The 13,492-nt window shown below is 31.2% G+C and overlaps 2 protein-coding genes across 2 annotated transcripts in view; one reads left to right on the top strand and one right to left on the bottom strand.

Annotated features, from left to right (window-relative positions):
- Positions 1-1,571: 1,571 nt before the first annotated feature.
- Positions 1,572-5,359, bottom strand: LOC140438189 (U6 snRNA-associated Sm-like protein LSm5). The gene is made up of 3 exons (XM_072527900.1): positions 5,198-5,359; positions 4,241-4,437; positions 1,572-1,704 (listed from the first exon to the last, which is right to left on the bottom strand). Exons 1-3 carry the CDS (start codon positions 5,238-5,240, stop codon positions 1,675-1,677), a joined length of 270 nt encoding a protein of 89 aa, XP_072384001.1. The 5' UTR covers positions 5,241-5,359; the 3' UTR covers positions 1,572-1,674.
- Positions 5,360-8,825: 3,466 nt separating this feature from the next.
- Positions 8,826-13,492, top strand: part of LOC140438188 (juvenile hormone epoxide hydrolase 2-like) — a 28,392-nt gene continuing 23,725 nt past the window's right edge. The window contains exon 1 of the mRNA XM_072527899.1: positions 8,826-9,032. Coding sequence (XP_072384000.1) covers positions 8,853-9,032 — 180 coding nt within the window. The 5' untranslated portion in view covers positions 8,826-8,852. The remainder of the gene's footprint in view (positions 9,033-13,492) is intronic.

Raw genomic sequence — 13,492 nt, 5'->3', positions numbered from 1 at the left:
AAAGTCTAGTAAAAAGAAAGAATAGTATACACTATTGTCTTGATATGTCGAGGATTTCTTCAAATATCTCTTCTCTGGATATCTACAATGAGTGTTTTCAGGTATCTTCATAACACGAGGCTTATTACAACAAACAGTTTTTTATACTTTATTTCTTTATAACACGCAACATCAACTTTAATTGGAAAAGGAAACTAAAAAACTACTGATTATCTGCATCAAAATCTTCCAAATCGAGGTCCAAGTCTTGCATATCTGTAGTGGGCAAATTTTGGTAAAAATTATGAAAAACTTCATCAATAAGCGACAAAAGATCAAGTTGGTCTTTTTTTTCGCCTTATTAATTGGCAGAAGACGTCTAAACTATGTTTATATTTCACTATTCCAATATTACTATTATATTGGAACCACTTCACTGGCTGCCACAGAAACTTTTCTCCATCAGTGTTAACTTTTTTAATGATTAATGCTCCTTTTCCTAGACTGCTGAAATCCAAGAATTCTTCTTGTTTCATTACCACTACTTTGAATGGATACTTCCTTTTGCAGGATCTTACCAGCTAATACCGGTCATTAGGGTGATTGATCTTAATGTGTGTTCTCTTCGTTTCTTTCTCTATAAGAGCATGATCCGTATCACACTATGCTCACTGACCAAAAACTTGTGATTTATAACTTTAAGATTTGGTAGTTTTGTGAAAGCGACTTTCACCTCTGATTGTCACCTCTTCCAGTAGTTGATTCATCCCACATGAAACATGTAACTTGATTTGTTGCTAAATTGTGAACGGTAAGGTTAAACGTCCACATTTGTCGCTTATAAAAGACAGTGTTCGCTGTTAAAAAGGGAGTTGGAAGACACTGGTAAAGATCAAAAGTGTATGCTCTTTTTTTAGTGTCTGAAGACGCAACCTCCTTATCCACCTGTTTTGCCTTGTAAGAATTGTCTGCGAGCTGATGGTGTTTATCCCTCTCTTGTCTCAAATTGTCTTTCTCCTCTCCTTCCTCAAGACCTTTTAATTTTGTTTCGAAAATATCACATTTAGAACAAGTATCTGTTTAGGTTTTTTAAATGCAAATACCTAATAGTCGTTAAAATACCGGCTCTTATGTTAACTGCATATAAAACTGCATAACTATATTGATAAACAGGTAATTAAAGATACCAAGAAAAATAAAGCAAAATGCAACGTGCCCAAGTAGGTATTTCTACATACCTAGTTATTCACTGACTGTATATTATGTACACGGATGGTCAAGTCAAGATACATTATTTCAAACATATATTTAAAACTCTTTAATATTAGACAATTCGATATAATGGTTCTGATACCGAATAAATCGTCAAATCCAAATATTCACGGGCTCCTAAGTAAACTCTTTCAAATTTAAATTACTCATTTATTCACCTGACGAAATTAAAAGGGAACTATTTCAAGATTGAGATATCTTGTTTTACGAAAATTTGACTTACCCACTTATTTACGGATGGTACAGATATATGATATGATAATTATTCGTTTCAGCTTTTAATATCTTTAGAGAAAAAGGGAGAATAAAAACTAAGCAAATATGATATTATTATATTTATTAAAAAATTATTCATTCTTTACAAATTCGCATTCAAATTAACTTAAAACTATATTGATAGATCCAAGGAATGTCCTCATTATGTTATTCTGGCATATCTCCTCCAGGTACAAGCTGCAATAAAATATTCGTTTAGAAATTTATCAAAATATTTCATGCAATATAAATAGTTTCAAAATTTATTATCAAATTTAGAAGCAAAAAAGTGATTCAAGTCAGAATGAGATCGATTAGATCCACACTGGATTGGAATTTATCCACACTGGCTGTCTTTTCAAGTGGATAATTAATTACTCAAAATAAAACAAAAATTATATTTTTTTAAATGAAGGTTGTCGCAAAGGGTTTACAAATTTAAAAAAATTAAAAATAAAGGTAAAGCTGAAAAAATTTTCCTACCAAAATTCTTTATTCTTTAAATTAGAATTTATAAAAAAGTAAAAATATCATAGATTTCAGTAGTGAATATTTCATTCAATATATTTTAGAACCCTCTCTTCTTCTTAAGACTGTCTATCTTCTATATCAGTGATCACATGAACCATTAATTCAAAATTTTTATCACTGTTCTCTTAAATCCTCATAAAACTCTGCATGTTTCTGGCTGACTTTAAAAAAATTAGGCTGATATTGGAGACAATCCCAGACTTGTTCAATTGAATTATGGTTTGGCATATAAGGAGACCATTCCATATGAGAATAAGTTTCTCTTAAGCTAAATTCACAATTGTTGCTTAGTAGGGTTAAGCATTATCATCTCAAAATATAGGCTAAACTGTGCAGAGCAAATTCCACTCCAGACAGTAACATATCATCTTCCAAATGAAAATCTATGAAACATTGTGCTGTAGTCCACTACTGATGTTGAATAGCTGAAACTTCTAGACCAGAAGGTTAGAAGCCAGTGGAAATAAAACTGTTCTATCTTAGCTGTACCATATATTAGCTGTACTGGTATATCAGCTTTACCATGGAATTACATTAAATAGAACCCACTAAACACATTCTGAAAAATGTTGAACATTTCGGCAAAATTTTTGGGAGAAAGCATTTGCAGTAGCATAATATAGCTGTAAACACTAAACAACCCCATACTGAGTAAAGTCGTTTGTTAAAACTGAATAAAATAGTATACAATTTGTAATTAAGTGACAGAGTTTTTATAAATACAGAATGTAATATTGTTTCGAAAACATCCAAATAAAATCTCATTTCAGCTTATCACTGCAACAGCAACATTACCAGACAGTCAGAAAAGATCAAATTTTACGAATATTCTACAAAAGATAACTAACAGATAGTTTAAAACAAAAAATACATTTACAGGTAAACAAATATCCACAAGACATGCAGTGTAAGTAAGATTTGAGCATTGGAAACATGAAAAAGATTTCAGAAGAGAATTTATCATTTTTCTTAAAAAAGTTACAGATAATCAAAGATTTTAAAATAATTGGCTTTTTTGCAAAAAATGGTATGTGCTGTACTGGAAAAAGTGTAGGTGTACTTATCTCATCTCTCACCAAGAATTCGTAATACAAGCAATGAAAGAATTTAATATACATCAGGGAGACACTCTATTATGCATCTTGTTCAATATAATGCTCGAGAAAATAATAAGAGATGCAACAGTCAATACTCGAGAAATAATTATTAATAAAAGTGTACAAATACTAGTATTTACAGATTATGTTTACATAATCGCAACAATGATATGAGGCATTTAATCAAATAGAATGAACTGCACAAAATAGTGGCCTTAAACTCATCCAGGCCAAAACAAAATGTATACATGCAAGTAAAAATGCAGAAATAGAACAGCTACAAAATCTAACAATTAAGAATTCAACATTGAGACAGTAAAAAGCTTTACATAGTTAGGATCCCTAGTTAATCTGATGTTGCAGAGGAAGTGAAGAGGCATTTTCATTGCCAATAAATATATTATTAATATATGACACAATTAAACTCCCTTTATAAAATGTATTAGTTGCAAAACAACACCATTTCCTTTATGGTAGATCTACTTTAACAAATCCTTTACTTTTTACACAATATATATCTGACACTTTAGAAAGGATGATTGTGATAAAAGAATGAGAATCATTTACTATCTATCTATTGATAATGATAGAAAGTATAACACTGCTTTCTTTGGCAACGCGGAATTACCAATATGAGCAAATGGAATTTGGTAGTTGCATTTAATTTTTTTAAGTAAGGCTTGCAAAATGATATTTTCTACTAAAATGTATGGGGTAGGGCAAAAATAATCTTTTGTATATAGTGTCTAAATTGAAATTTTTGTATATATGTACTGTATATAGAACATCCTTATTCTGTGGGATAGATAATAAAATCAAGACAACTAAACATCAATTCTTAGGAAAAAAGCACAAACAGAATGAACAGATAGAACATGTACTACAATAAAATAAGAAAAAAAATGTGTTTTTAAAATGTGATCCAATATCTGTACACTGCATCTCTATTTTCAAATTGATAAGAAAACTGTAGTGCCTTTTAATGTCAATAAAATCTGCAGTTCTTATTATATTTATTTTATATATCATTAGTAAGATGTGTTCTTTCTGGATTATTTTAGGTAACACTTGAAAGACCTGTGGAATATTATGTTTCATAGGCTTACCATTGTTATGTTATTTCCATTGAGTAAAATTTCATCCAGTTTTGTTATACGCCTTCCTTCTGGTGTATTTTCATATTCTGTAACATCATCCAGCAACATATTCACAAAGTCATCAAATCCCAATAATGTGCCAACAATTTCCTTATCATTTTTCATGATGATATGAATTCTTGAACCAATACATTTGTCTACCAATTCTAAAAGACAAAACAGTAAATAGTTTTTTATTAAGTGTATTTGTTGTACTGGAATCTTAGCAAAAAATAAGCCAACTCCGACATCACATCTAATTACTACTATGATAATGTATACTAATACCAAATTATACTGTTTTTTATGTGTACTCCTTTAAATTAAAAGAAGAAAAGAAAGTCACCTAGAACTTCACTTAATATTAAGACTTCTAAAGTTGATTCTATAATGCAAGATTGAGGGCAAAAGAGGCCCTGGACATAAACATATATCCTGGCTGGCAAATCTTAGAAGATGGACTGGTCTAACATCAACTGATCTATTTCAAGCTGCTGTAAATTGAATAAGATGGGCCAATGTGGTCACCAACATCACTATAATAGGCATCCTTTGAAGAAGAAGTATTTCACTCAAGAATCAAGACAACATAAATTGTTTGGGTCATAAGAAAAATATAAGTAGCAAATATTAACAGATACTAAAAGGCAGTTTGTTTATCCATGTAGGGTTTAGTGTTTGTTTAGACAAAAGTAATATCAGAATGGCACTGTGGATTACATTAAATGCTTCTTTCACACTTTTCAATAAGAATGTGCATCTTCAATATCATAGTCAAGGTACAATCCCGTGATGTGATCATAGGGATTGGAGAAACCAGGATATGAAACCAACTATATTCTTTGATGAAACTATATGATTTGCTATATTTTAGAAAAAATGACTTCGTTAACAAGTGGTTGAAGTCATTTTGTAAACATTACTTACCCAATGGTAGAAGTGTTGAAGAAGTTACTGGCATAGTACTCATTTTGTATTTATTAAAATTTAAGTATAACAATGATGAACAAAAATGTAATTTGAATGGTTTAGTAGTGAGGTTGACTTGTTGACCGGCAGGTTTCTTCTTTTTCGTTTTTTTATGATCTCTACTTTGTTGACATACAGTCATAGACATCTATAAGGTGTCCCAAAATTTACGCAAGATTTGAATTGAATAGAAAACACTATGTTTTTCTTTAGATTGTAATTTTTTATAGAATCTTACAGTATATATGATATGGTTATGTATGGAATAGCACATCAGGTAAATGGCCTCCATGGCATTGCTGGCACATATACATTTTTTTGTCGCTGAATTTAATTAATGCAGCGTTGAATTTCGTCCTTCAATGCACGGGTTGTTGTAGGCTTGTTCGCGTACTAGAACTTTGACTTCAAGTAACCCCATAAAAAGAAATCCAAGGGTGTTAAATAACACGATCTACAGGGCGAATTCTTATCACCGAAATGAGAGAGTACACGACTAGGAAATCTCTCACGCAGCAATTGAATTGTTTCACGGGCTGTATGGCATGTGGCACAGTCTTGTTGAAACGACATCGTCCATATCAATATCATCTAATTTAGGCGGAAAGAAGTATATGATCATGTTATGATATCGAGCACCAGTAACAGTTACTGCTTGACCAGCCTCATGTTCAAAGAAATGTGGTTCAATGATGCCTCCAGTCCAAAATCCGCTCTAAATATTGAACAAGCAGAGGAACTAATGATGGTCCGATGCAAGTGGAGGCAGATTGTTAAGTCAGCGAAGACCCACCGACGTTGTAGTGCTTGAACGAAGAAGAAGTTCAAGTCAATACATCGCAGTCTACAGTTCATAAGTGAACTAGAGGTCAATACAAGATGTCAGTTCGTCTCGCCTCGGCGTCCATTCCTAATTTCAGTTAGAGTAGTTGCCAAAGATGTGGAGATAAGCACAAGAAAAATACTGGGTTTAGCGATTAGAAAGTTGTGCCAAATGCTAAAAATGTATTCACTTTGCCTCAGTACGTAACCACGATGAAAAGAAAAAAGAAAAGAAGCTCGAAACAAAAATATGGACACTTGGTAGAGAAAGAATAGGATTTGTGTTTGGAAGAAAAAAATAAAGATAAAACACGACTATATATAATGTAATTAAGACTCCTAATATGCTGAAATAAGTATTTTGAATTATTATGTTATAAAAGAACCTGAAAGTAGAGATTAAACTGAAAATAACATCAGTTCTGACATCCGAACATAACATCAGTTATCTTATAATAACTACCCCAGATTTCAAAATTAAACAATGTGAATAAATTAAATTGTTATGAAAAGCTACTAATTGTGAAATTATTATTTAATTTATTGTTTTTGATTTAGATAAACAAATATCTTTATAAGAACCAAATATATACAAGGGTGTTTTGAATTGAAATTGTTAAAACGTTTAGCGTGTATAAAACAGGATGTGAATATTGTTTTTACTCTTTTGAAGAATGGAAAAGGACAATATAGTATTTTTCATATAAAGATGGGTGCACGTCATTCAATATTTACGACGTCAGAACCCCACAGCGTTGCCAAAACATCAGAATAGTTAGTAATTGAGAGATTTTTAAAATGTCAACTATTTGTCAAACTATTATATTAACAGTAAATACACTTAGTTTTAAGACTACTGCAACACACTAAAATACATAATAAAACATTTTAATACAAAATTATATATTCTAAATTTGAAACTTACCACTTTTAGAGCATTAATAATAAAAACGTCCCGCCATTATTTCTTGTTTAAAATAATCTATGTTATATGAAAGCTTATTAGCTTTCTACAGACTATTTAGTTGTTTTGGCATAACACAATCACAATACACAACAATAATTCGTTTTTAAAGCTATTAATCTAAATTTAATATGTATTTATAAATATTTTTTATTAATATATATTATATTATGATCAAATTGTGCAAGAAGTCAAAACATAAACAAAATTCTTATTTTAAAAAAGCGGCAACTCTTTAAACAATTTTACCACACGCTGAATCGTCAAAAATTTGAAGTATTTCCATATCAGTTGCGTACAATTGTCTAATATATTTAATTAAAATTATTATTTTGTGAAATATTAGACTTAAAGAGTTATTTCATAAAATTTATATTAGTAATAATAACAAATGTTTTTGGTTATTTAATCAATATAATTCTAAAATTCCCAATATAATGATGATTATATTTTTCTGATTATTATACCATGTTGACGCCTATGAAAGATTGAGCAGTTCCTTATGGGTTTCGTATTATTAGCTGTGTTAGGAGAATTTGAACTCTAAGGTTGACGATCTGGCAATTTTAAATAAAAGTGACGTCACTTTATATAAATTGTGACGTGCACGCATTTTTATATGAAAAATACTATACGTACCTATGATTGAGTTTTTAATGATTTGGGAAAATTTCCTGTCGAGTACCACATAGTACAGGAGAGTACCTATATCACTTCATGATACTCTCGTACAAATCAAAACAACTTGAAGATAAAGGTGTCATTGAAGAAAAAGAGAAACCACTGAGTGACAGAACCCATTACGAGTAGTAATAGTTGAAAACAAAAATGGTTAGTTAAGGTTGTGACTGGATCCTCAACGTTTAAATAATGCTATATATAATATAACGTGAACACTTTTTAATAACTAAGTACAGTTGGTTCCAGTAAAATTGTATGATAAAGGATACTTCACTGTCAAATATATAAAAGATGGCTATTTTTAGGTCAACATAGATGATGACACTGCTTTGGAATGACCATTTGAGGAGCAACTGAGCATAACATGTTAAATCCAAAATATATGACTTTGAATTATCGACAAAAATCGAATTAAATTAAACCTAGTTAAAAGTAAATATTTGATTGACTATAGTACTTAATTAATAACATTATTTTAGACAAAAAGTTGGAGTTTTGTCTTCAATTTCGGAGTTTCCAATTTTTAAAGCTTTCATTTTGTTCGATTTATCTTAGTTTGCTTATAGTCTGCCATCGTATGGATTTATAGCATTTTACTCCATATGAATAGATTTATGTATTTTGTTTTTTTTTTTTAAATTTACTCCATATGAATAGATTTATGTATTTTGTATTTTTGTTTTGTAGATTTATGTCAGTTTGCTTGGTCTTAAAATGGGATTTAATGCATTTTTGTTCGGGTTTGAATCATTCCTATACATATACAGCACATTACCTGAAATGAGTAGTGCACAATGTAACTAATGTACATTTGTAACTAATTTGAAAATGTGAAGGTATCTCCTGTTTTTGTAAATAATTTTTATTGGTATCTGCTATAATAAAAGATATAACGAACTTTCTCCGTTTATTTTCATTCATGTCTAAATATTTGAAAATAATTGATTTTGCACTAAAAAATACACGTATAATTAATTACTTATGTAATATAGCTGTATCATGCTTTTTTATCTTTTCGCCGTTATTTTAAAAGCAGATACTTGTACGCTATTGTAATACAAAATTAGTAAGTTGTATTGATAAAGAAAACAACTTGTCTGTTTTTATACAGGACTCAAAGCATATCAGGTACATTTTTGTTAAGAAATGGCATTTAAGAGCATATTACTAGTTGGTATTATTTTACTTGCGTCATGGTGTGCATACTATATTCAAACATTTCTTAGTATTCGCCATATACCTGAAGTTAATGACGATGTTTGTTGGGGCAACGAGTGTAAAACAGACACAAATGTATATCCATTCCGTATCATTGTACCAAAACGGGTGAGTCAATTTGATTTATGCTGTTATATTAATTATTGATATGTAATAGGTCTTCCAATAGGGATTTTCGAATTTGGACAGTTGGTAGTGGTCATGTTTTTGAACCTTCTTCTTCTTTTCCTTCGTCTAGCCATTCACGTCCACATCTGAACATAAGCCTCTTCAAGTCTTCCTTTCCATTGTTTTTTATTGTACGCTACTTGTAGCCAATTTTTCCCGGCAGTCCTTTTCAGATCATCTGTCCATCTGTTAGGAGGTCTGCCTCTGGGTCTTTTGTGTTGGTATGGTCTCCAGGTTAAAATTGATCTGTGCTATTTGTTTAGATCGCTCCTAGTTACGTGTCCAGCGTATTCCCATTTCAAGTTGAATGATTTTTGCACCACATCGGTGACTTTGGTTTTCTGTCTTATCCATGTATTTGTTTTCTTGTCCTTAAGTGATATACCTAGCATTGCTCTTTCCATCGCGTGTTGAGTGACTCTAAGTAGGTATATTCATATTCTTTTTTGTGATTGTCCATGTTTGTGCCGCATTAGTTAATATCGGAATAATGCATGCATCAAAAACTTTAGATCTAAGATGTAATTGAATTTGTTGATTTCTGAGTATATAGTTCAGTTTACCGAATGCTGCCCAAGCTAACTTTCTTCTTCTTTTATTTCTTCAGTTTGAATTTCCGTATTTAGTATTATTTTTTGTCCTAAGTATATATATTCTTCAACTTTTTCTATAACTTTATCGTTTATTATTGTCACGGTGTCTTCGGAGTGCATGACTTTTGTTTTGTTTAAATTCATTTTCAGTCCTATTTTAGAAGATTCGGTATGTAGTTCTAAAAGCATGGTTTGCATTTCTTGTAGGTCAGTAGCTATCAGGATTATGTCATCTGCAAATCGTAGATTACTGAGGTAGCGGCCATTGATGTTTATTCCCTTATATTTCCAATTTAGGTTTTTAAAAACGTCCTCCAAAACTAAGGTGAACAGTTTGGGTGATAAGGTATCTCCCTGTTCGACTCCCCTGTTTAATGGTACAGGGTTCGTGTGTTCATTTTCATTTAGGTAGTATGTAGCTGTAGCTTGGTTCATAGTTTCTTTTATTAAGTTAATATTTTAACCTACATTTTGTCAAATTAGTTGTTATTTGTTCAATCTATTTTGCTGAATTACGTTGGATGGATATGGCATATAACAATACTCGCAAATGATAAAATTGTTTTATCAAAACAGATGCATTTTTCGGACAACGTTCCATACGCTTCGTCTATTTTACGGTTGTCATATCTAGAAAGGAATATTCACAGTGTGATGAATAAATTTGAGTCCACTGGTTCAGTAAACAATCAACTAAGACCAGTATGATGCAAAATACAAGATCTAGCGAAAACATCGCTGCTGTCCGTGAGAGTATGCAGGAGATTCCGAGCAGTAGATTTCGCCTCGCTCACAAGAATTCGGCCTTTCACAGACCACAACTTAGCGAATTTTAAGTCGTCATTTAGACTTGTACCATACAAAATTCAACCAAAAGCTGAAGGTTAACTACTATGGACAACGTTCGCTGAATGGGCTCTGGAGCAGTTGAAAACTGACTAATTTTCGTCGAAAAATCGTCTTCAGTTAGTCTGTTAATCCATTCCAGACACTCTTTGTTTGTACATATAGTAAATATTCTTTAGAAGTTCTTCCCACCAAATCAACGGCATTTTGTTATTTAAATATTCTTCCTATAAATAGGCCAACTCTGGCTATCCTTTTCATTTTATGTTAGCAATTGAGTTGTGAAGATCCGTTTTCGCCCGTTGTGGAAGAAGCTGCAATAGGTGTAACCGCCTCTGTTGGTTAAATTACCCAATTTAATTTGGGTTCAAGGACTGCTGTATAAGCCGAATTCTTCTACAATTAAGACCCGTACCCCTCGCTAATTCAGCCTTTATCACAAGAAAGTTGACTACACACCTAAGTCAGTATATAGTTGATTCATTTTGCAGTGTAATCGGAAGTAATATGAGTACAAAATCTGGTTCTTGTGCTCGACGATATAAGTCTTTTTTACAGAACGTTCTCACTAGAAAATTACAAATAGAAAAGAGACTAAATATAGTTTTACCTAATTAAGATCAATGCTTAAAATCTCATATTAAAACAGTGCATATATCAATATATTTAATTAATATTTACTATTTGGTATTTAATATCTAATGGTACTTAATATTCTTGTACAGTCTCAAACTTAAATATGTTTAACCCAAGATGGATTAACTAGACAGTAAGGGCTAGAGTGGGATAAGATAGTAAAAGCTTTACTCGACTGGATTGATCTTTATTTGGGGTTGGACACTTGAAAGTAAATATTTCGATATCCCGAAAGTAGAAATCAGAAGATTTCAATTGAAGAAACTAAAATTCAGATTTTTGCTTTAATCTGTGCCTTCTACAAATTTGTAAGGCAAAACAGACAATGCTAAAAGACGTAAAGAGAGATACGGCTAATCTAAAAGTTGCATTCTACAACATATCTCCTCATCTAAGCAAAAATCCTTGGCGAATTGGTTTCTAGTACTCATAAAGAGTGTATTGAAATAAAAAAAAAGACAGTTAAGATTTGATTTCACGTATGTGCCTCCGTATATTCGCGTATACGTATTTCATCCTAACAGGACCCATCACAGCAACTGTTAAGAAGCTCTGAACGTAAAAACAAATCTTTTCTGTCGAAAAGAAGCAACAATAAAATGGCTTCAGTATGAACGCTATAGCGACATTTGCTAATAAATCGCGAAAGTAGAAATTAGAAGCTTTCTATTGACGAAACAAAATATCTAAAGCAAAACTCTGAATTTTGGTTTTGTCAATAGAAATCTTCGGATTTCTACTTTCGCGATTTATTATCAGATGTTGCTATAGCGTACATATTGAAACTATTTTATCGTTGCTTCTTTACGACGGAAAAGATTTGTTTTCACGTTCAGAGCATCTGTAACAGTCGCTCTGATGAGTCCTGTTAGGATGAAATACATATAAGCGGATACACAGACGCACTATAAGTGACATCAAATTTTAACTGTCTTTCTTTTATTTAGAAATCTCTTTAGACATCACTATCGCAAAAAAATGTGTTTTTTCGAAAAAAAAAAAAAAAATTCCTGAGCGATCCTTTGCTTTAAAAAATTTGAAAAAATTGACGAATATATATTTTAATGCCCAAAAACCCTCTGATTCAGATTTTTCAGATTTTTTGGATCAAAATTGAGCCCAGGAAAAATATTGGAATTTTCAAAAAAATTTTAGCTAATGTAGGTAATTTTTGGCATACTTACAAATCATTATTTTTCTTGTCTTTTGAATGACGGGTTAGATATTTCATTTTCTAAAAATTTTTATTTAAAAAAAATCCTTTATAAAAGGTATATTAGTATAAAACCCTATCGAGTTACGTCACGGAACGTTTTCGGAATAACTATTCCATCCCTTTAAATGAAGTAGATTATCTTTGAATTACTTCTTTGATATTTAAAAAATGTGATATTTAAGTTATAAATTGAATTAATCACATGATAATGTAGGACTCCACTGGGGTTGCTAGTCCTTAGACGAATGGTTGCTTATAGTGGCTAAAGCTAATCTCGCTATTGGAAATAACGAAAAAATAACAAAAATTGATATTTATTGACATGCGGTAAAAGCGGTTTATGTGGTAAAAACATGGGGAAAATACCAAAAAATATATTTTTTTACTAATTGTAAGGATGTTATGGAGAGCAAATAGCAAATCTAACCCTGTCATTTAAAACACCGGAAAGAGTACACGAAAAATAATGATTTAGTAATTTGCCAAAAGTTACCTACATAACCTAAAAATTATTTGAAAAATTTGAATATTTTTCCTTAGCTCAAGTTTGATCCAAAAAAATTGAAAAAAATCAGAGGGTATTTGGGCATTAAAATGTATGTATGTCAATTTTTTCAGATTTGTTAAAGCAAAGGATCGCTCAGGAAATTTTTTTTCGAAAACCCCTTTTTTGCGATAGGGGACCCCAAGGGCTACCTAGTGAGCTAAAAATTTGGCTAAATGGGTTTCTAGATAATATGTACTTTCAAGTGCCCAACCCCAAATAAAACTCCAGCTGAGTGCAGATTTTGCCATCTTATCCCGCTAACAGCATAGCGTTAATAGCATATTTTTTGTTTTTTCTATCATATATGTATAGCAAAATATGTATAGTATTTTTCATATAAAAATGCGTACACGTCATTCAAGATTTACGACGTCAGAACCCCACAGCGTTGCCAAAACATCAGAATAGTTAGTAAGTGAGGAATTTTTAAAATGTTAAGTATTTGTCAAACTACTATATTAACAGTAAATAAACTTAGTTTTAAGATTACTACAACACACTAAAATACATAAGAAAACATTTTAATACAAAATTATATATTCTAAATTTTAAACTTACCTTC

This window comes from Diabrotica undecimpunctata, chromosome 4, assembly GCF_040954645.1.
Source record: "Diabrotica undecimpunctata isolate CICGRU chromosome 4, icDiaUnde3, whole genome shotgun sequence".
In the NCBI taxonomy this organism is placed as follows: domain Eukaryota; kingdom Metazoa; phylum Arthropoda; class Insecta; order Coleoptera; family Chrysomelidae; genus Diabrotica; species Diabrotica undecimpunctata.
The sequence above is the reverse complement of the archived record's forward strand: the minus strand, read 5'-3'. Positions and strand labels throughout refer to the sequence as shown.

Bases quoted from the DNA above. Each gene is read 5' to 3' on its own strand.
- LOC140438189 (XM_072527900.1), bottom strand. From the start codon at position 5,240: ATGAGTACTATGCCAGTAACTTCTTCAACACTTCTACCATTGG. The intron at 4,438-5,197 runs GTAAGTAATGTT...TTTGTCTTTTAG, and splicing joins TTCAACACTTCTACCATTGG to AATTGGTAGACAAATGTATT. The intron at 1,705-4,240 runs GTAAGCCTATGA...ATTTTATTGCAG, and splicing joins ATGGAAATAACATAACAATG to CTTGTACCTGGAGGAGATAT.